A 24,171-nucleotide genomic window follows, 5' to 3' on the forward strand; every position below is an offset into this window, starting at 1 on the left:
TAAATAGCAACGAGTCTCAAAGGTTGTACCTCCCTTTGCAAATAGTTGCCCACTATGTAATGGACCACTGAAAGGGATATGTATGGGGACTTTACTGCTCATGTTGCCCTTTGCTTACGTACAGGTTGTAGGGTAGGTTTCCACCATAGTTTTTTACCTTAAAGGCGACTCTGGGCAATTGTAGGTACATCAAAAAGAGCAGAGTAGCCGCCATTTGCAACTAATTTGTTTATATCTGCATAGGTTTGGCACAAATACACTTAAACGTACCTTGCAGAGGCTTGCTTGCCATAAGTGATATACATTGGATGGATGCAATGCATACAGAGTAAGGCACATTGGTAAGCATTCAGCAGGCTGACTCTGTACAGAACATATTACAACGTTCTAAGGTAAGTAAAAGGTATATGATTAAGCGAACATGTCAGGCTACATATGGACCGCACACAACACAGCTCCGTCTGGCAGCACGCGGTTCATATACTCTCCGTGAATACAGCAGCCGTGCGCCCTTGATGCACACGTCCCCCCCTATACGGAGGCTGCTTGCGAGCGCGGAGCTGTGTAATTGAGGATGCTGCATGTGCTCGGCTCAGAGGGGTCCACATGCTGCTGTGTACAGAGGGGCCCTGGGAGGATTGAGACAGGCCGGTGATAAGACACACTGCGATCCGCCTGTCACAATGCGCCAGGTCCCCGCTGGAGCAGCCATTAGCCAACTGTGATCTAAACCTCCAATTAAAGCGCTGATTAGACCCGGCGAGGCGTGAGCTACCCATGAATAATTCATAGCTCTGTGCGTGGAGAAACAGAGAGAGAGAAAAAGAGAAACTCAGGCAAATGCAGCAGAATTAACCCTTTTTGCAATTCGCTTAAAAACGTGAAGCTACGCAGATATTATGTCCTCTGCTTTACAGTATCTCCAATATGGTGGGAAGTGGCGTACGAAGACATGCCCTGCAACCATCGTGCGATAGGTCAAAGGTGATGGAGACATTGGCTTTGTATGAAGTCAGCCGACGGCTCAGGGTCTCATGTCCAAGGGCAGATCAGATTCCGCATGTGGTAGGCCAAAGCGGAATCCGACCCTGCCCGCGGCCAAGGACCCCGTGTACCTGTCCGGGTCGTTTTTTTCTGTACTGCGGATGTATGCGGAAGTGACGCCCCGGCGCACATGCGCAGTACGGGGTTATTTTTTCTCCAAACTCTTGCTTTACTGCAGAATTTACAGCCCGTTCACAATGTCAATTGCTGACTGGTTGCAGATAGGACAGCATCCATTAACCTCAATGGAAATTATCGGCACTAGAATGGAGCATACTGCGATTTGTTTTCCGCATGCGGAATCTAGAAAACAAATCCGCATGTGTAAATTCAATTCCCATGGTTCCCTATAGGTGCTTGAACTGCGGACCTTCCGCTTGCAATTGAAATCTGCCCGTGGACATTGGGCCCTAGGGGTCTGTCAAACTAGTACCTGAGGGCCACCATCACGGGAAACAAGGATCGGACAAGATGAATTTTCCAACCCTCATTCCTGTGTCTCCTGGAGAGAAGCATTACCAGACGTGTGTGACAGCTGCTTATCATGTGAGTGTTACAGGCGTTCTCCACTGTGGATGATCCAGATTTGTTAATGGAAATAAGCGGATCACAAAGTACCCTCCTGCCCAACATGTGTGTTGGAACCTCCAACCGGAGGAACTGCCACATGCAGCGCTTTTTCTTCTGTCCAAAAGCCAGGCATAAAGCGGGCGGACCCGCTGTTCGGTTACGAACAGAGACTAAATCGTTTAATTGTTTGGCCGCGGGGATTCCCATATCAAAACGGAGCAGGAAAGTGGAATCCCCAGCGCAGATGTGAAACCAGCCTAATTCTGACAGTAAGTGCATAACTTCCTCACAGCGCCACCACATGAGGAAACAGGCATTACAGGGTACCCATTCAAATCAGCGGGGCGAGAGACGCTCTTTGTAACTGTTCTCCCATCTGGTCAAGACATGAGGTTTATGAACAGAGGACTTCCCTCTATATCCTTTGATAAAGGGGTTTTCCAGCACTAAACTGTTGATGACTTGTTCTCAAGATAGGTCATCAATAGTTGATTGTGGGGATCGGCCACTCAGGATCCCCACCAATCAGCTGACTGAAGTGAAAACGGCACCTGGTTGAGCACCGCTGTCCCTTCAGTGCATACCAGGCACAGCGCTGTACATAGTATAGAGGTTGTGCTTGATATTGCACCTCAATCCCATTCTTTTGAATGGGACTTAGCTGCTCTCAGGCCACGTGACCAATGAAGGTTAAGTCACATGTCTGAGAAGAGGCCACAATGCTAACCTGAGCTCTGCTCCCTCTTCAATAGGCTGATCAGTGGAGGTTCTTGAGTGGCGGACGCACACTGCTCAACAACTGATCACCTATCCTGAGGACGTGTCAGCAATAGTTTAGTCCTGGAAAAACTCAGAAATCCCTAGTATAGTATATAACAATGGATTTCTAAACTGGACAACGCCTTTAATGGTGCAATTAGGACTGATAGCTATTGGCCGGTTCACAGATATATTTTTAAGGTTCACCAGCAGCAGTTGGTGAAATGTTTAGAAAACTAATTAAAAGGACAAACATGATAAATATCAATACAATGCAACAGATTCCACCCTGTTATCAGCAATTTCAGTTTGACTATAGTGTTCTTCAATAAAGGTACTGAAAGGAAGTATAGAAAAACCCCAGCCCCCATGATCACTACCTCGCATCCCCCTATCTCCATAGTGAAAAGCTCCTGAGACATTTCTACATATGTGTGACTGATATAAAAAGCTCATCTTAGAATATTGCACTTTTCTAAACTGTTGATTTCATGTTTAAAGCGACCCTCCAGGCCTGGGCAGACAAAGATGGCCGAACCGCTTCTCTGACTACCTGATGCACACTGTGCACTAGTATGCATTGGTAGTCTGAGACACTACCTGTTACTCCTGCTGGCCAGTGCTGATCACATGGGAAGCATTGGCCAATCAAAGCAGATGTAGTGTCTTAGTTCTTTTTCCGTGCCCACAATCCCAGAGTGAGTAGATTACTTTACACCAGTGATTAGGGGTCTCCTCATGTCTGAAGGGTCCCGTCCGGGCGTGAAATGCGTTGGTCTGTGCAGAATAAACTGCTTGACCAACTTACAACTGTACTTGTGATTTGCACTGAAGATATGCTAAAAATTAGTACAAGATTGGTAAAGATGCTCAACATGCTAAGCAGATAAATATTTAAAATATATTTGGCAAAAGTGAACATTTCCTTCATCTCCCCTCAACGTGACACATCAGTTCTAGCCTTACAGTGAATAGTACTCTAGCGCTCTCCTGTAAAAGTGAATGGGAGAAAGCTGCAGTACCGTTCCAGGCCCCGTTGTGAGTTTTTTGGCACACCACGACTTCTTCACACCAGCCTGATGGGGGTAAAACCAAAGAAAATCAAACCAGCTCACCCCTTATATAGTAACTCCTGGTATGCGGATCCCACCTGAACTTAATTTGACAAAGACACATACAAAAATGAACTTGGAGATCCGGTTCACAAGAGCTGCTGATTAAAATCTGGATCTTTATTTAAACTATACACATGTGGGTGACCAACTAAAAAATTGTATTGCATTTCTTAGTGGGTCATCAGCATGTGCATGTTTAATGGTGTTTTCTAGGCAAATATTATTGATGACCTACTCTCAGGAAAGATCAACAGTTAATCGCCGGGGACCTGCTGCTCAGGATCCCCGGCGATGCGCTGATCGCCCAGTCTGTCAGTGCAGAGGGTTGGATGTCGTCATAGGGGACGGCAGCAGAAGTGTCACAGCTGGCTTTACTCCTCTTGAAATCAATGGGAGCTGAAGCAACTATTACACTTCTGGCACTTTCACCTCCGGCACCGGGGTCGGTTACAGAAGATTAATAACCACTTCAGCTCCCATTGATTTTTTTTGTGCAGATGTTGGGTGTGCATGGGTGCTGACGGATGCGTTGGGTGTGCATGGGTGCTGACGGATGCGTTGGGTGTGCATGGGTGCTGACGGATGCGTTGGGTGTGCATGGGTGCTGACGGATGCGTTGGGTGTGCATGGGTGCTGACGGATGCGTTGGGTGTGCATGGGTGCTGACGGATGCGTTGGGTGTGCATGGGTGCTGAAGGATGCGTTGGGTGTGCATGGGTGCTGAAGGATGCGTTGGGTGTACACAGGTGCTGAAGGATGCGTTGGGTGTGCACGGGTGCTGAAGGATGCGTTGGGTGTGCACAGGTGCTGAAGGATGCGTTGGGTGTGCACGGGTGCTGAAGGATGCGTTGGGTGTGCACGGGTGCTGAAGGATGCGTTGGGTGTGCACGGGTGCTGAAGGATGCGTTGGGTGTGCACGGGTGCTGAAGGATGCGTTGGGTGTGCATGGGTGCTGAAGGATGCGTTGGGTGTGCATGGGTGCTGAAGGATGTGTTTGTTACTGCCCAAGTCATCAATAGTTTATATCTAATCTCGCAGCCTTCAATATGAGAACACATGACATTAGTGGACTACCTGGTACACGTGGTCCATTAAGTGGGTTTGTCAGTGCCATGCCTATTTCTGTCATTCCATATCTCTCTAGAAGAGTGTGCCCAGTGATTTCTCTCCAACGCTCCAAAATCGGCACAGGAAGAGCCGACGACCCAGACACCATTAATCTGGAAGATAGAAAGGCATCCTGACACCATATGACAAAAGTAACAGCCAGCCACAGGAGAAGGTTAATGCAAGTCAAATTAATTTAGTATAGCTTGACACTGCAAAAAACATGTCAAATAAGGAATACACCGTAAAAGTGAATTTTTGCTTACTGTTTTTGCCAAATTGTAAAAGTTAAAGCGACCCAAGTTCCAGGGTCCTTTTGGCTGTCCAAGTTGGCTACAGCAATGTTCTACTTAGTCAGTGCTGATCACGAGAGCAGTTCTGGCCAATCAGAGAGCAGATGTAGTAGTCTTAACACTACCAATGCACTGTGGGGATTAGGTAGTCTGAAAACTGCAAAGGCTATCTTGGATAGCCAAAAATGAGACGTGGCATGGATTGAAAGGATGGATAGTATGTCTGATAGGTAGGTATTCCACCTCTTAGATGCTCAGTAAAAGAACAAGGTTCAGCCCTACTCTCTGCTTCGCTGTCCCCCTTTCTCCGACATCGTGTTTGGGTTGTTGAATGGGATTTTCCACCAATACACCATAAATGTCTATAGTTGGAATACCACCTTTAAAGGGGTTGTCCAGTGGTAAACTATTGATGGCCTATCTGTAGAACAGGCCATTAGTAGTAGATCCACAGAGGTTTGTTGTCTGGGACCCCTACCAATCAGATTCAATGGGCTGGTGTGCTCATGCACTGTGCTGAATTCTGCAGGAAGCATACAGCTCCATTCTCTCTTCAGTGGACAAGCCTGGTATTGCAGGCACAGTTAACATTCATTTCAGTTGGTACTTTGCCTGCAATACCAAACCTGGCCACCAAAGTGGGAACAGAGCTTTCTGCTTCCTGTAAAAATAGTCTTAGTCCATGAGCATATGGACTCAGCAAACAGCGGATGAGCTGAGATCCTGAGCAGCGGGCCCCTGCCGATGTACTATTTAGGACCTAACCTGAGGATAGGCCATCAATAGTTTACAACCCCTTTAATTTTTGCAACAAACCTCTCATCCCATCTACTGTAGCTTGTAGCATTGCAACAATACCTGATTTTCTGCTGGCACACGGTCTTCACAGAGAGCTTATCATGGGGGGTAGTAAGGTGACTGTCATAGTAATCAATCAGTTTACTGTAGATGGTAGGTACGGCCATGAAGATGTTGATAGAAGGTGAATCCATGCTTAACAAGTGCTCCCATACCTACAGAAAAGACGACAAGGAAGAACAACAGCTTCTAAGTCATTATTTCCCATAATTGGATATTTATGTAATGAAACTCCAGTCTGGATATTATACTCCAGAAGGATTCAAGATAATCGTGAAGAATTTAAAATTATGGGATTGATGAAATGCTCCTAATTCTCCCCCAAAATGCCAACATTTAGCTAAATTAGGGTGCTAAAGACCCGAGTGTACATTTTGCTTGCAGATTTTACATGGTACCACAATGAGGTTTCCTAACAAGCAAATCTAGTAAAATGTTCTTTGAGGAAAAAAAAAAAACATTTTTTTTTTTAAATGGACCACTGCGGTGAATTTTTAGCGTAATTTACTATGCAATTAGCTCCCAGTTGACTAGTATTACCATGGTTAGTTATTATAGATGAGTGAGTATACTCGCTAAAGGCAATTGCTCGAGTGAGCATTGCCTTTAGCGAGTACCTGCCCGCTCGAGACAAAAGGTTCGGGTGCCGGCGGCGGGCAGGGAGATGCAGGGGAGAGAGCGGGGCGGAACGAAGGGGAGATCTCTCTCTCCCTCTCTCCCCCCCGCTCCCTCCTGCTGACTGCCGCTACTCACTGCTCCCCCGCGCCGGCACCCGAACCTTTCGTCTCGAGCGGGCAGGTACTCGCTAAAGGCAATGCTCGCTCGAGCAATTGCCTTTAGCGAGTATACTCGCTCATCTCTACTAGTTATTCCTTTCTATCTGAAACTTCCTGGAGTCCATCTCTCTAAGTGAGTCATGTGATCTCATTCTGACCATCTGAGAATTCCTTGGCTTTATGTTCTCTCTGGAAGTCAATTCTTCAGTAGGCATAATTCCAGTATGATATTACATCGAGACAACCTCACAAGATCTTCATAGGGAGGGGAACAGAAATTCCTATCACAGTTACTGCCGAACATTAGAGGCTCCTGTTACACAGTTATAATGGTGGAGCTCACAGCTTATCCTCCTATGTGTATACTTATGGTCTGTAGTTTAATTAGGTAAATACAGAAGGTAATGACACTGTCCTCCCAGCAAGCAGAGATGGTACTGGCTCTAATTAGTCATGTGATATGATGCTGATGCATCATGGGAGTGTTAACATAGCATAGAGAAAGTGATCAGGGAGAAATCTCAGCATCAGTATGGTGCTTGGTAAGCATCAGACAGGGGGCTGCACTGCATGGAAGTGATTGCAATATACAGAGGAGACCTCCAGAGTGTGACAGGCAATCAGTTAAGGGGGGGGGAGAGAAAAACGTGTTTTCGCTGGAGTGGCCCTCCAAGTGATGGTAGTTGGGGGGCTGTTTTGCATTATAGACAATATTGTATCTATAGTATTACAACTAAAATTACCCAGTCTTCTTCCTGATGTTGGTGTTCAGAAGGTGGGTACAATTACTGTACATGCGCAAATCAAAATGGGGAGCTGGCACCTCCACCTCCCGTTATCCAGTTCAAATACTGGACAACATTAAACAATCACACATCAATTATGAAAGATAACGAGTTACCCTCTCACACATCCTTTGGAGTTAAATGCGCAGAATTTGCAAGGCACATTGGCTCCGACTTCTTCCAGCTGCTGCACTTTTATCTTCTTAAAACCTCATGTGTCCTTGCCAAGGTTAACAGCGGTTCACAGAAGAAGCCCACAATGCACCAGAAATCATGCAATATGTGAAAGACTACGTAAAACCTCTGCAACTGGTCTCTTTAATATGCTGCGTTTCGCAAAAAAAAATTCCAAAAACACCACAAAAACAGTTTGTATGTAGTATTACACTATAGGCTTTAAAGGGGCTCACTTAATGGAGAAAGAAAGGAGCTGTATTATTCGGCACACATCAGCCCCAAGAATGAGAGCAAAAACCCCACTGATATACTACTGAAGGTTTTTCTTAAAGGGCCACTCCGGCAAAAAACACATTTTTCCATGCATGCCCCTCTAACCTGATTACCTTTCATACTCTGTAGGTCTCCTCAGTGTATTCCAGCCACTTCCATGCCTGTTTGATGCTTATCAGACGCTATCTGTGTGGTGAGACTTTTTAATTTAAACATTCACCCAATCCCATGATGCATCAGCTCAGCCTTAGTTAAGGCTATACCATTTTTGCCGGCAGAGGTGGACAGTTTCATTATCATTACCTTCAATAATTACTTAAATAAGCTGCAGACCATAAGTATACAGTGAGAAGGATGAGCTGTGATCTCCTCTATTATAGCTGTGTGACAGAAAGCAGTGTGACCATCATCAGTAACATGACTTTGTCACCTGCAGGCAGTAGCAGTGGAAGATCTATGCAACCGTATCACACAGACTGAGAAATTGACTAGCAAATGAATACATATCTCCAAGCAGATCTGAGGCTGGTCAGAACTGAGATCACATGACCATCAAGCTGGAAGATTCGGACAGGAATAACTAACCAAGGTAATACGAGCCCACTTATGAATACAGGGAAGTGTGTGTGTGTGTGTGTGTGGGGGGGGGGGCTCTTTAATTAAGAAAGACATTTTAAAAAATTACCGAAGTGGCTCTTAAAGGAGAGGCCATCAAGAGTTAAAGGAGATGTCCCGCGCCGAAACGGGTTTTTTTTTTTTTTAAACCCCCCCCCCCGTTCGGCGCGAGACAACCCCGATGCAGGGGTTAAAAAAACCACCCGCACAGCGCTTACCTGAATCCCGGCGGTCCGGCGTCTTCATACTCACCTGCTGAAGATGGCCGCCGGGATCCTCTGCCTCCGTGGACCGCAGCTCTTCTGTGCGGTCCACTGCCGATTCCAGCCTCCTGATTGGCTGGAATCGGCACGTGACGGGGCGGAGCTACACGGAGCTACACGGAGCCCCATAGAGAAGAGGAGAAGACCCGGACTGCGCAAGCGCAGCTAATTTGGCCATCGGAGGGCGAAAATTAGTCGGCACCATGGAGACGAGGACGCCAGCAACGGAGCAGGTAAGTATAAAACTTTTTATAACTTCTGTATGGCTCATAATTAATGCACAATGTACATTACAAAGTGCATTATTATGGCCATACAGAAGTGTATAGACCCACTTGCTGCCTCGGGACATCTCCTTTAAATGCTGGATAAATGTGCCGCAAAATGGCCATAAAATGCTGTGTCAAACTAGCGTCAGTATACTTTTTTGGATTGTCTGGGAAGAAACCGGAGTACTCAAAAGGAAACTCCATGCAGATATTGTGGTTGGTCAGTTTCTAACACAGGACCTCTGTGCTGCTAACCACTGAGCCACCGTGCTGCCCTTCAATAATGTTTCAAGCAGCAGTAGCTCAAATAATTTACTACTTGCCCTCCAATAGCAGAGCAGTCAACGATAATGTACAAACATCAATATCTAATGGGCAAGGACTGTGCAAATCACAACATTATGTATGGAGGACAGAAGCATGCCGCCAATGAAGCCGTTATGGTGAACGAAGTAGGGCAGTGTTCCAAGTTTGTTTGCCAAGTGAACCACCAACACCTACTGTTTATATACCCGCTTGTTGATCACGCCAGTCAAGCTTTCGTGGATCTTGGATGTCATGTTGACTGTTCTGCACTATGTGTGTGGTATTACAGCTCAAGTCCATTGACGTGAATGGGAGCAGAGCTACAATACCAGACAAAACCAACGGACAAAAAAAGCAGCAATGTTTTTCTAACCCTGTATAACCCCTTTAAGCTCCTACCAGTTTAAAGGGACGCTAAGGGCTCATTCACAATGGCCAATCCAATTTTGGTCAGTGAAAAATGCATTGTTTTCACTGCGTGTATGTGCGCTTTTGCTGCATATGTGCAGGTTTTTTATGCCCATGTTGCATCCGTGTGTCATCAAATTTGAAAAAACAAAAAAGGTTTGATACCGTGATACCTGTAGAGCAAAATGTGATTGTTCTCAGTAAGAGAAACAAAGTATCTTGTAGATAGCCATTACCTTTGAATCGCTAACAAAAATACATGATGTTATTGCAAGCTTTCAGACCTCTCAGTATCCTTCTTCAGGCGTAATGGAACAGATCTGAAGATGCATTTATATAAATACATATACACACGATCACATGAAAGGGCACAGACCTGATGTGATTAATTTGAACTTAAAATCCCTTTTGAACACATGCAAAATAAAAAGCCCAAATCATATCGGTTTAGGCACAACCCACAGAAAACAGGCTGCGCGAAAAAAAATCTTAGTGAACATTCTTCGCTGTTTTTTTTTTTGTTTTTTTTTTAAACACAGCCATAGACCTTAATGGGCGATTTTGGTTTATGAACAAGGGCCCTAATAGGACATGCTAATTTTTGTTTTACGAATAACATCAGTTCGCGTACAAAAGTAAACAAAAAAATACACAAATTTAATTCAATGAGTCCATATGCCGTCCGGAAAAAATGCGGAGAGAAAATGCGCCCGTGTGAATAGGCCCTACAGAGAAGCAACTTCTACCTGTTGATTACATACTGTCCCATTGTAGAAGTGCATCTAAGTGGTTTTACAAAGAAGGGACATCTACAGAGTATTCTTATTTACTACTGATACAATGTATCCTCATCCATACTCTACTAGGATAATGCATAAATACCAATTCCCTAACATATGATTGGATGCTGGAGAGCCGGACAAACCCTTTAAACGTTGAAGAATAGGAGTTTACAGGTTTTTGCTCTGTGGACATACCGTTCCGGGAATTTACATTGTCTTCAAAAATGGCTATTCTGCCATAAGCATTAGCTACTATATTGCTAAGGCGGACGAGGAGGACCGCACATCTCCTGGGATGAAGGCAAGAGAAGCTGAAGCCAACCTGCAGCAATGACAAGACTCCGCTGGGTGTAACTATAGTGTATATAGATGGTGTATAGCTACGGCTGACTATGTTACGTCCATTTACACACTCCTTACTGCTCCCATCCCAGTAATGTATGTGATTGCTAACAGGGGCTGACAGTCCAACCCGTCCTCGCCCTGCGCCACGAGCACAAGTCCTCACGGGGACTGATTAAAGGTGAATCCCTTCCGCCTCGGCACACGGACGCCTTCAGTGTTCTTGTAGACAACTCCAGGCTTTATATTCCCCCAAGCTGTTTGTTATGGTTTCCGCTCCCCTCCCGAACCTCCATCACCTCCTCCTCCTCCTCTTGTTCTCACCGCTGCTCCACAACAATTCTCTCTAAAACGTGTTTTAATGCAGCTGAGAGAGACATCAAAACCGCCGAGCGACCTCTTAATTCAGCGCAGCTGGACGAAGCGGCTGGAAAAATCTATGCCGAGTGTTTAGACTCCACGGCCAAGTCCGTCCATAATGGTCATCTCGCAGATCAAGGGCAGGCGGAAGCATTTAATTGTCGCAAGAAGCCAAACTGCTGTCCGTTACAAGGAGTGCTGGATGTTGTACGGCTCGCTGTACTATCGGCTGCACTTGCAATTTGTGCCACATTTTTTCCCCCCATGATTTACAGAATACGCTCAGCAGTCCCGTTGAAAATTAATGGAGTGGCGGCGTACTTGCGCAACCATCGCTGCATTCAGTTTTCTCCTTAGGCTTTATTCACGCGAGCATATATCGGCCGCTCTTTTCACGGCCGGACGCTATATTCTACTATTTGATGCATTGGATTCCAATGCATCAGATCAAACGGGCGAATTCCTGTGGCGAAAAAGCGTTCCATGGGAGGAAGCGGGCAGAGCTAGTTGGTAAACTCCTGTCCCCTCCCATTGCTGTGGACAAGCGGCGGATAGGAGGCAGGAGCTTAGCACACTAGCTCCCACCACATCCCACCTTCTTCCCCTGCCGGGAGCCGACGAGGGAAGGGAAGGGGGGGGGGGGGGGGGACAGCTTAGCAGAGCTAAACTGTCTTCCACCGCCCGACAGCACTGTGGGCTCGGCAGATAAGCGCCGGTCTCAGGCCCCCTGAACGGGCACACAAACATAAGCTTTGTGTGCCCATTCACATATTTTTACGTCACCGGCGGCAAATGTAAAAACATTGACGTCCGTGTGAAAGAGCCCTTACTGCAGTTACGGTAGGAAGACAGCGGTACGGGAACCCCTTCTCAGGATCCAGTAGATAGGGGATAACTTGTAATTCTGGTACAAGCCCTTTAATCACTTTGATATGGCTTCTGTCTCCAATGGGGTTGGCAATTTTTATATTCACCTGTGTTTTTGGGAGGAAACTGGAGTACCCAGAGGAAACCACTCAAACATACAAACTCCATGCAGATGTTGCCCTTAGTCAGATTTGAACCTAAGACCCCAGCACTGCAAGGCAACAGTGCTAACCACTGAGCCACCATGCTAATCAACTGTGTGGCCATTAAAGGGGTATTTCAGACTTTTACAACTGATGACCAATCCTCTGGATAGGTCAGCAGAAGTTGATCGATGGAGATCCACCACTAGGCCCTATTTAAAAAAATTGGAGCGTTATACTGCGATAATGTGGCGTTCAAAATACCACAGTAATCATGGTAAAAAGTGCATGTGTGAGGGAGAAGTAATAACGTAGCAGAGAGTTGTAGTAAATCCATGTCAAATACTACTTAGCATCATTAAAAACAGACCAGAAAGGATCCTTCAGATAAACATATTTGCGTGCGCAAAATTTGCCAATACACAGAGGATAGAACTCACTGGTTCATCCTCATTTCCGTATTTTACGCATGCATTTCTTTCGCGTGGGCATTTGTGCAACAGCGGCCCCATAGGAGTCTATGGGCGGTGCGCAAATGTGCAACACACTGAGCAATTCCGGGGAAAACAAGAACACATCTGATTCTCATTAGGCTAAAAAGTCTTTTGAAACATGGTGGGGGTGGGTTGCACATGCCCTGTGGGCGGAAAATGTATATTACTTTTTACCGATACGCGCGTAAATCAACCTTGTTCATTGTGTAAATACGTTACGCTAAGGTGGACATATTTGCGCATACGCTTGTCGGAAGCCGCCTTAAAGGGGTTGTCCCGCGCAGAAACGTTTTTTTTTTTATTCAATAGGCCCCCCCGTTCGGCGCGAGACAAACCCAATGCATGGGTTAAAAAAAAAAAAAAAAAGGTTTATTACTTACCCGAATCCCCGCGCTGCGGCGACTTCTTCCTTACCTTACGAAGATGGCCGCCGGGATCTTCACCCACGATGCACCACGGGTCTTCTCCCATGGTGCACCGTCGGCTCTGTGCGGTCCATTGCCGATTCCAGCCTCCTGATTGGCTGGAATCGGCACACGTGACGGGGCGGAGCTACGAGGACCAGCTCTCCGGCACGAGCGGCCCCATTCAGCAGGGAGAAGACTGGACTGCGCAAGCGAGTCTAATCGGGCGATTAGACGCTGAAATTAGACGGCACCATGGCGACGGGGACGCTAGCAACGGAACAGGTAAGTGAATAACTTCTGTATGGCTCATAATTAATGCACGATGTATATTACAAAGTGCATTAATATGGCCATACAGAAGTGTATACCCCCACTTGCTTTCGCGGGACAACCCCTTTCAGGGTAGGTTTATATGTAGCACTGCTTATTTTTTGTTGCAGTTACATGTGTAAAAAAGTAGCGTATTTCACTGGGAGCAAAGTGGATGAGATCTAGCATAAAACTGACCTGCAGCGCAGATTTTAGTCTCTAGCATGCAAGTTAACGCTGCGGATTATTACAGCAAATTTCACACGACCGAGAAACTCATGCAAGATTTAAGCATTGCAAGAAGCACAAATCTCACACAAATATGAGCCCGATTCTTTAGAATGAGTCATATACACAAGCGATGTTTTCCCGCACTGCGGCATGTCCTATGTTTACGCGTTTCTCGGAACGCATCAGCCATTGTTTTCAATGGGACAGTAAAACACATCACACGCAAACATTGAAAGTAATGGGAACACTTGCCAACCCTCCGACGCGACCGAAGGCTGCGCCGGTGGATCGCCACTTTACTGAAGTGATGGGAGGCGTTTTTGCCGGGCAGCCTTAATCAACTGTGAATCCGTAGCAAAAACTGCATATCCAAGGCATGCGGCTGTGGATTCGGCGCAAGTTTTCCACGGTGGAGAATACATCTCCTGTGAATGTACTGCAACACTTATAGATAGTCTTTAAATAAAACTCCAATGCTTGGTCACATCTCAGGGCTCCAGATGACGACCTCTAATTTGCAGCAGGTGACAAGACTTCGTAGACTTGTCGCCAATTGCAACTAGCCCCGCTGTGGCTTTTTTGCTGCTGTAACTTAAGATAAAATGCATTTCCCCCGGCTATAGAGGTGGCCCTGCTAGGCCCACACCCCGCTGCTGCTCACCAGAAACATCAGTCAGGCAAGCAGTGCGGTGGCAGCACAGGAGAATGGCTGATAGTAGTACTGAGCCGGTCAGAGGTTCCGGACGCCGGCGCTGCATGCAGAAGAGATCCTGACTCCTTCCCATCTCCTGTTCTAGTGTATAGTAGGTGCAGGAGACGGGGGAAGAGGCAGGATCTCCTCTGTATGCAGCACCCGGCATCCAAAACCTCTGACAGTCGGAGAAGTACTGAGAAAGAGCTGCTTGTTAAAAAGTTGGTGCGCGTCCGGAGAGGTAGACAACGCACTACTAAATTAATGGGGGACCACTGAGGCACTATTTGACTATTATCCAACTGCAGCCACTATTACAAAGAGGGTGTATGGTGATGGCAATTTTTTAGTGGAGACACTATTAATATTGGAGGATGGGAGGATATTGAGAGGAGGGAGTGCAGGCAGGGTGCATTCACATGTATCCCTGTTCCGCAAAAAATAAGACCTAGCATGATTTTTTAGAATTTTTGAGATTGCTTAATATTAAGCCCTACTCCAAAAATAAGCCCTAGTTACAGTTAATTTAAAAAAGCCAATTTAATTAGTGTCCAGGTAGCTATACATGTAAAAAAGTAAAATCTTTTGGAGCAAAAGTTATTATAAGACTCTGTCTTACTTATGGAGAAACAGGGTAGCTGATTTGTGCAGATTTTCCGCAGCTGAAAAAAATCCACAGCAAATCTGCACCACAATCCATGTCAACACCTGCACCATTTGGTGTGGATTTTGTTGCTGAGTCACTGTACAATTCACCCCTTCAATCCGATTGAAATTTGAAGGGGTAAAATCTGCCGCAGGTCCACACCAAAATCTGCATCGAATGGGGCAGATTTGGGTGAGGATTTGCTGCAGATTTTTTCCAACTTCGGAAAATCCGTAGCAAATCATCTACGTGTGAACACACCCCAGATCTTATTCTAGTAAGAGCTAGATATTCTGTATATGTAAAGTGTGTACCGTATGCACTATTTTATGGCTTCTTTTATTCCTTCTTTCAAATTTGCAACTAAAAATGTTATTTGGCTCCTAAATCCTCCAGCTTAGTAGCCTTTGGCTAGGTAATTTTTTAAAAATCTGGAGCCCAGCTTACTATGGCAAGATATATAGCTACAAACACTACTGTCAGCCTGATATAACTGGTTACAGTGTATCCACCCCCACTACAGATGTAGATGACACACTTTATATTAAAAGTCTGTTTAAACTTAGTAATTCATTAAAATGTTTACTCTGACATCTCGGGGCCACCTCCAGCCTCCGGCCTCCTTACCGTCTTTGGGGAGAATTCAGGGAGCATGACACAAGTAGCCCCCACCCAGAGAGGGCACAGCAATTTGTTGACCACGCCATGAAGATGGTGAAGCGGAAGAACGTGCAAAATACAATCAGATTTAGTCCACAACCATTCGCTGACCAGAGCGGTTACCTGCATGGAAGAAAACAGCACATGAGTTAGGGTTTAAAGGGAGACCACAACTGCAGTGCTACAAGGGTGGTCTCACATCTACGCCAGAACCTTCCATCGCAGATCCGGCTAAAAATACTGGAAGAAAAAGCATTGTATTATAACGATAATTCTTCCGTCTAAAAGCCAATCGGAAAGCGGGCGGACCCCAGTATAGTCAATGGGGCCTGGGTGGCACTATTCAGTTCCGACCGTGAAACACTGAACGATTCTCGTTGAAGGAGTCAACGATGAATCTGCCTGTCTAAATGGGCTGCACAAGAGCGAACGGTGACATCGTTGGCTCGTGTCATTGCCCAGTCTGAAAGCATTTTTAGGCTATTTTCACTTTTAATCCTCATAGTGTATGTTTACCGTATGTACCAAGAAAATCCTGGCGCATATGGTAACCAGAAACATTCACCCCCATTCAGCTGATCAAGGCCATTGTGCCTCTCTGCTCAGGAAGTTCCGTTTTTTGACTGCATAGAATAAACCAGAGACAGCCTATGGGAGATGAATGCCACCGAGTGACATTCGTTAAACTGACCCTCTAGATTCGGGACAATCGCACAGAAGGTGCATACTGCAGCCTGAACGGGACTAGAACCAGCGTAACAGAGAAGATGGAGTGCAAATAATATACCGCCCCCTCGACGTGTGGTAGGTGTGATGTCATTATGTTCTCATATGACCATATAGCGCTTTGGCTCCGCCCTGCTCACAGGTGTATAGGCCAGAACTGACGGACAATGTAATAAGCTGATTATGTCACCTGGGAGAAGAAATATTCCTAAGTATCTATGTCTACCAACCGATAATAAAGTGCTGGACCAAAAAGTTCTCTATGCCAAAGGCCGGGCTCACACAACTATTTTCGGTGTGTATTACATGTGCAATGTATGAGCATAATATACTTGCAAAATGGCGTCAACGAAAGTACATTGCTTTTCATTGGTTCACTCAAACTTGCGTATATTTAATGCGTAAAGGAAGTTAAAAAAAGAAACCAGGAAGTTGTAGACAGACGGTGCAGGAGCCTATTTGGACCTCCGACCCATCCAAGCTGTTGTCTGTGGATATTGGAGGCCATAATATACATACATTGGCTACTGTTGATATGGGTAAACTTTTTGCTCTTAAGCATCGGTCGTAGCTGCGCAAAAGTGGAAATAAAAACAGCCAAGCCAATAGAGCGCCATCCTGTAGTGAAGATAAGGTTCTAAGAGCGCCGCTAACAACTTCACCAACACAGGAAAGCACAAGAAAATGGCGCCTGTGCCATCATGTGAGTGCTAGAAGGGCGTTTCCATGGGGTAAGGCAACTTCTGCTTGCGTTCATTTTTTTGCGCATAAACGAAGCAGTACATACGCATGGATACGTATTTCAATACACATAAAAACGCTGCTAACTTTACACTGCATATTATGATACGGTTGTGTGAACCCGGGCCTCACACAAAGGTGTAAAAAGGATCTTCTTTATTAAACCAGAATTAAAAAATGCATTCAGATTAAAAACTATTGTTCAGATAGCTGCTGGAAATAGTCGCTACAGCGAGTTGTTAGCATATCAATGAAGTGGAAGGGACTTGTTATTTGTATAGCGCCAACTTACTCCAAAGCGCTTTTAGGTAATTTGTTTATTACCCCCCACCAAGCCGGGTACTCATTTTACCGACCTCAGAAGCTTGTAAGGCTGAGTCAACCTTGAGCCGGCTACCTGATTGAACCTGCAACCTTCAGGTCGTGAGTGAGAGCTTAGGACTGCATTCTGCTGCCTTAACACTCTGCGCCACACTATTGAGTGCGTGCTTTTACACAGAGCGATTGTTGTTCGTGTTCGGTGTCACTGAAACGCACACCTCCCTGCAAAATCTATTGGCTAGTCAGTAAAAGACAAGGATTACCTGTTCACATCATATGATAATCAGCCAGCGACTATTTTTAGGTGAGCTGAAACAGAATGACTAGTGAGCGAATTATCGTTTGTCCCCACGTTGGTGGCCATGTTCACACGGAACAACTGTTGCTGACGCCAGTGTGTAAAGCCACTCTTAGGGCTCTTGCACACTTGTGTTTTTCTTGCATGTTTTTTCTTTCCACACAATTCTCAATGGGACTTTCTAATGTTAAAAACGCATCACTTGTTGGTGCTTTGGAATTTTTGTGCGATGCGTTTTTAATAGAGATGAGCGAGCGTACTCGGAAAAGCACTACTCGTTCGAGTAATTTGCTTTATCCGAGTATCGCTGTGCTCGTCCCTGAAGATTCGGGTGCCGACACGGAGCGGGGAGCTGCAGGGGAGAGCGGGGAGGAACGGAGGGGAGATCTTTCTCTCCCTCTCTCCCGCCCGCTCTCCCCTGCTCCCCGCTGCGACTCACCTGTCAGCCGCAGCGGCACCCGAATCTTCAGGGACGAGCACAGCGATACTCGGATAAAGCAAATTACTCGAGCGAGTAGTGGTTTTCCGAGTACGCTCGCTCATCTCTAGTTTTTAACATTAGAAAGTCCCACTGACAATTGCGTGAAAAAAAACGCAGCGATATTGCGTGAAAAAAATGTGCAAGAAAAACTCAAGTGTGCAGGAGCCCTTACAGATGCAAGAATCTGAGGTGGGCAGAAGTGTGCAATTACTAACGGATCAATCTTAGCACTTTATTGGGACTGATCCCTTAGTACTTGCACATTTTTGCACATGTGGCGTTCTTTTTAATCGGCATGCATTCTTTAATCATGGTTTAATAAAGATGATACAGTTTATACCTTTGTGTTAACCCCTTAACGACCACCCATACGTCTTTTGACAGCGCTGCAGATTAAAGCCCCTTAATGGCAGCCGTCAAAAGACATATGGGTAGTCGTTAAAGGGTTAACACACAGGTATAAAATGTATTATCTTTATTAAACCATGATTAAAGAATGCATGACGATCAAAAAGAACAACACAAAACAACTGAGGTGAGCAACTTTCTGAAGTCTAGTAGTGTATTAGATGAATGATAAAAGACGACCATAATCAAGTCCCCTAGTGGGACAAAAATAAAAAGTTGAAAAAGTATTTAAAAAAAAAAGTAATGTGATGATGAAAGAAAGTGAAAAATTGGTTGGCCATTAAGGAGCAAACAGGCTTTGTCATTAAGTGGTTAAAGAACTTTTTGGTCCAGCACTTTACTATTGCTTGGTGTCCCTATGACATCTGCCCTTGGATTAGTATAACTTGTTTGTCCTCTTTTGGTATGAATATATCTATATCTAGGAAACCCCCTTTAACTTTTATGGAGATGCTGTTCTTCAACTCCACTGATGTGTCTGAATCCAGACATAGAACGTATGTTGCCGTTACAGTCATCCTTCTTGTCATTACTGCCCAGGGTGCCCACTTACTTCATGTGTACATTGAGTTCTTACCATCGCAGTTAGATTTTGGTGGGTGCTGAGGACACCTTTTGGTCTTCCGGTGGTTCCACTGGTATAAATAATCATAGCTCCCCTTTCTTTCCAATCCAAGTGGAAATCATGGGCTTCCAAATGTACCATTTCCTCTGTAGACCTTTGCTCCGGAAAGTTTGGGACAGTAATGTTTGCAATCCCCAACTTCCCTGCCAAAGGTGCAATTACATCTGCGTATTTTGTCTCAGCAACAACCAGAGCGCTCTGGGAATCCTTCAAAATGTACTCCAGCTCAGGAGGTGGGTGATTCTTAAAAAGTGGGACTGCAATGGCACCACTCATCCAAGCGGCCCACTGGCACACCACATAGGAGGAGTCATTAGGGCAAAGGAAGGACACTCTTTTCGGGGGAACATCATTTTTAGGGTCACCCAAGAGGCGAGTTATTTCTTTAGACAGTGCAAAGCTTCTGAGATATAAATCTTGGTAACTGTGATGTCCATGTTGGTCAACTAAAGCTGTTCTGTTACCGTAGGCTGGAGCCTTACAAAACACTGGAGCATACGGCTGGAGCTGGCGGGGTGCAGGAGTGTGAAGGGAGCAGGAAAGGGTACGGACACAGTGTAGTCTTACTGTAGATAATAAGAGGCGACATCCTCCGGCCATTGTGCCCCACTTCTTCATTGGAACAGCGGCTGAAATCAGCTATAAGAGAAGAGCATGAAGACATGTTGTCAGTTCATTTCACCTATCAACCAAGATAAACAATGAAAGTGATGCAGATCACATCTAGACCCCTAAAACTAACATCACTGGCTGGTATGGGGTGAAACATCAATTACTTCTAATGCCCTCTCTTTTCCTAGTGAGCCCATGTACCTCCTCAAATAAGTCTCAAAGTTATAGCTTGCCATGTGCAAGTGAGAAGAGAAGAGTCATCTAGCCAAGAAGAGCCACGCTGATTTATTAGCTGCTGAGCTAACCGTGTCCCCTTTCTGAACATATACAGGGTTTACTGTGCAATGGGGGATAGGACAAGCTGTCTATGAAGAGAAAAGGGACACTGCTAGCTCAGCAGCTAATAAAACAGTGACTCTACTTGAGCAGAGAAGAATCATCCAGCCAAGAAGAGTGGCACTGATTTATTAGCTGCTGAGCTAACCGTGTCCCCTTTCTCTAGATAGACAGAATTTACTGTGAAATAGGGGATATGACAAGCTGTCTATCAAGAGAAAGGGGACACGGCTAGCTCAGCAGCTAATATATCAGCGTGACTCTTCTTGGCTGCATGACTCTTCTCTGCTCATCTGTGCACATGGCAAGTGATAACTTTGGAAACTAATTGTGGATTTACATGGGCTCATTAGGGAAAACAGAGGGCATTAAAAACAATAGATATTTCATCCCCTACCAGCCAGTGAAGTTAGTTATAGGGGTGAGATGGTGATGACAGGTTCCCTGTAAAGCAACTATTATGGTAGTACAGTCTTCTGGTTACCTATCCGCACACAGGTATTTTGAGACTCATCCATATTCTTTTCATTTTTTGTTAAAGGGGTTGTCAAATTGTAGACTATTAACAGCCTATGTGCAGAATAGGCCATCAATTATAGATCAGTGGGGGGTCTGGCTCCAGGGATCCTTGACGATCAGCTGTTCGCCCGTGCAGGGTGCCCATGCATTGAATTGATTTCTGCAAGAAGCAAACAGCTCTATTCTCACTGCAGTGAGCAGGTTTGGTATTGAAGACCAAGTTCCGAATGAATGGGGACTCTGCTTGTAATACTAAGCTTAGCCACTGCAGAAAGAACGGAGCTGTCTACTCTCTGGAGAAATCAGCTCAATGCGTGAAGACACTGGCCTAGTAATAAGCTGATCGGCAGGGAACCCTGGCTAAATTCTATTCTATACATACTACGTCTGTGTCTATTTCATCATGGATTTTTTGTCTTGTGGATTTTACATGGATCTTCAAGAAGATAATTGTGACATTTTTCATTGGATGCCATATTCCAAATGCATTCTCTCCTAAAATAATTGCCTTTATAGGAGCATACAGAAGCTTATAGAGGACCTGCCGAGACAGCGTGTACTGCCGCTGAGGATCCATGCATGTGGCAATGGTGGGTGCATGAGCTCTTACCAAAGGGGTTGGTTCAGCTTATAAAAAAAAAAAAAAAAAAAAAGAGCACAAAAGCCCCTCCAGTCTGAGAACGGACAGCGGTCTAAAGCTGCCCATACACGTTAGAGATTTTACATGAACGTTCGCTAGACAGTCGTTCACTCAATTAGCTTAAAGCGGCCCTCCAGTTTCGGGACAAAATACTGTCCCCAGGACTGGAGGATGCATGTATGTTACTTGTAGTTCAGTGTTCCCCAACTCCAGTCCTCAGGGACCACCAACAGGTCATGTTTTCAGGATTTCCTCAGTGTTGCACAGGTGATGTAATTATTGTCGGTGCCTCAGACATTGTCACAGGTATTCTTACCATAGGATATCCTGAAAACATGACCTGTTGGTGGTCCCTGAGGACTGGAGTTGGGGATCCCTGTTGTAGTTGATTTGGGGACTGTTGTTTGGTTCAATTGGTTCAGGGCCCCATCACCAGGCAGCCAAGATGGCCACCACCATCTCTAGACTACTAAATCATTCAGAGCACATATGTCTGAATACACCAATCTAATCCAATAAGTCTTTATTGTTACCCGTAGTAAAAAATAAGGACCGAAGACGCCCGTGTAAATGGGCCCTTCACCCTATCCTGGGAGCCTATTCACACAGGCAGATTTTCTGTCCATATGCAGTCCGTATTTTCTACTGACTGAACCCCTTTAGTGGCAGGTTTATTATTACCATGACAGCGCAGCAACCCCCTACGAATGTTGTATTAAAAGCGCATTTTTTACGTGGACCGTAGTTAGGCCTAACAATTTTTGTAACAGATCCTTTAAATCGCCGATTGAAGTCTAAGTCCTGTGTCACATGAACGTAAGCGCATCAGGGGTTTCGAATTTGTGTGCACAACAATGCTTTTTTACTGTACTTTTTGCGCACAAAACCTAGCACCCAATTGTGCTTGTAAAAAAAAAAAAAAAAAACACACACCCCAATGCTCTCAGCCATTGAAATGGCCAATTAGTTTAATGAGTTCAAAATGCATTCTTTCCCTGTGCAAATACGCAAGAAAATGGAGCATGCTGTACTTTTTGCGCAACGCAATTGCATACGCCAATCACGCTCCTGTGAACGAACCCATTGAAATTAATGGGTTGTATGGTCTGTTTATTGCGTGCACACAATTTTCATGCAGCCGTGTGCGCAGCTATGCTCACCGCTACGGAGTGTAGATACACATGAACAACGTTTATAATTCCCGTGCCGGCCATTCAAACTCTGCGCCATAGTGCGGGAGTTTTAAAAAAATAGCGGGAAGATATGTCTTGCCCTATCTTTCCCACGCGTACAATTAGGGTGCCTTCGCACTTGCGATATCGCTGTGTTTTTTTAACTTTCTAATGTTAAAAACGCATTGCACAAAAATCGCAAAGCACAAACGTTTGATTTTTGTGCGATGCGGTCTTATCATTAGAAAGTCCTATTGACATTCGCGTTAAAAAGAAACAGCAATATCACGATCGCAATGATAGCGAAAACGAAACCGCTGAAATCAATGGTTTTGTTTTGTCCCGTTATCATCACGGCCGCAGAACGGGACTAAAACACGTTTATTTCGCTAAACGCTGAGGGTACATAAACCTAGTTTTCTTGTCCCCCTTCTTCTTCTGGGCGCATGAAAAACGGATTACATATGGATGCAATAAGGACGTAAAAAATGACAAAAAACACATATATTCTCCAAAAACACACAAATGTGTCTAAAACGGTGCATCTTTCAGGGACCTAAATTGCATACGCCGGTGTGAATGAGCCCCAACACATCGCCGGTGTGAATGAGCCCCAACGCATCGCCTGGCAGAAGTCCCCGACAGGGCATTTATATAGGATAAAACTGGCTTTCTTACACAGGTATAACCAGCAATGGAGTCCTGAGCCCTCCTGCTGAATATACGAGTCTCCACAGAGCAGCACTACAGCTCTATGGCCGATAGATACGTGTCAAGACCGTTAGTACTACACGGGGATCTATGTAAACACAGTGACGTCTCCCTTCTCCATACATTTACACTATAGCTCGCTCTCACCTTGCACCACTGGGGGACCGGTCCGTCGCTGCACAGCTCCCCCGGAAATACAACTACGTATCTATGGTTCCGCCTGTGGATGAGTGCAGGCACTGCAGGCGTGCTGTATGTTTGTCTGGTTGTTACTTCAGTCACAAGTGCAGCCATTACAGTCTATTATGTAATAATACACATAATAGTGGACCTTTTTATCTATTTAGTTATTAATATACATGGTCTTATAACGTTATGTGGCGCCACAACAATACAAGGCCTCATGCAGGCAAGGTTGCCCCTAGCAACAGCCAAAGCGACCAATCAGATGGCTGCTCTCATGTTGTAACCTGCTGAGGGGAAATGTACACTAGAATCTCATTGGTTGCTGCAGGTAGCGGCTCACTCCATCCTATAGGAGGCGAAGTTAGCATTTCTTTTAACACCTTGTATATGCCGCTAATTCAACGGCTATATAAGGGTGGTTTCACATTGGCGCTGGGGATTCCGCTTTCCTCCTGCATTCGACAAGCAGGAAAGGGGAATCCCCGCGGCTAAATGGTTACGTCTGTGGACGGAAAAGAGCAGCGCCGGGCAGACCCCATTGACTATAATGGAATCCGTCCATTTTCGCCCAGCTGCTTGGCTTTTGGGTGGAAAAAAGGCGCTGCGTACTGGTATTTTCAGCTGCATCAGTGATGCAGCCTCCAGATGGAAGTTCTGACGCAAATGTCAAACCGGCCTAAGGCTGCTTTTATACGGGCTACAAAATCGTGCGACAGTGCTACAAAACGCATGTATGTGAAGCCCACGGTTTCCAATGGGTTCCTTCACATGAGCGATGTTTTCACTGATGCTATGTTGCTAGAAAAAAAAATTGCGTCGTGCTGAATATTGCCGCGATTTGCAAT

At 45.4% G+C, this 24,171-nt stretch overlaps 1 protein-coding gene across 1 annotated transcript in view; it reads right to left on the minus strand.

Annotated features, from left to right (window-relative positions):
* ACSF3 (acyl-CoA synthetase family member 3) overlaps positions 1–23,312 on the minus strand; it is a 55,697-nt gene extending 32,385 nt beyond the window's left edge. The window contains exons 1-5 of the mRNA XM_066582317.1: positions 23,288–23,312; positions 19,103–19,789; positions 15,518–15,673; positions 5,747–5,901; positions 4,563–4,708 (exon numbers count right to left, since the gene is read on the minus strand). Of these exons, the coding sequence (XP_066438414.1) occupies positions 4,563–4,708; positions 5,747–5,901; positions 15,518–15,673; positions 19,103–19,768 (1,123 nt within the window). The 5' untranslated portion in view covers positions 19,769–19,789; positions 23,288–23,312. The remainder of the gene's footprint in view (positions 1–4,562; positions 4,709–5,746; positions 5,902–15,517; positions 15,674–19,102; positions 19,790–23,287) is intronic.
* Between the last annotated feature and the right edge of the window lie 859 nt (positions 23,313–24,171).

This window comes from Eleutherodactylus coqui, chromosome 11 (assembly GCF_035609145.1).
Source record: "Eleutherodactylus coqui strain aEleCoq1 chromosome 11, aEleCoq1.hap1, whole genome shotgun sequence".
Taxonomy (NCBI): Eukaryota; Metazoa; Chordata; class Amphibia; order Anura; family Eleutherodactylidae; genus Eleutherodactylus; species Eleutherodactylus coqui.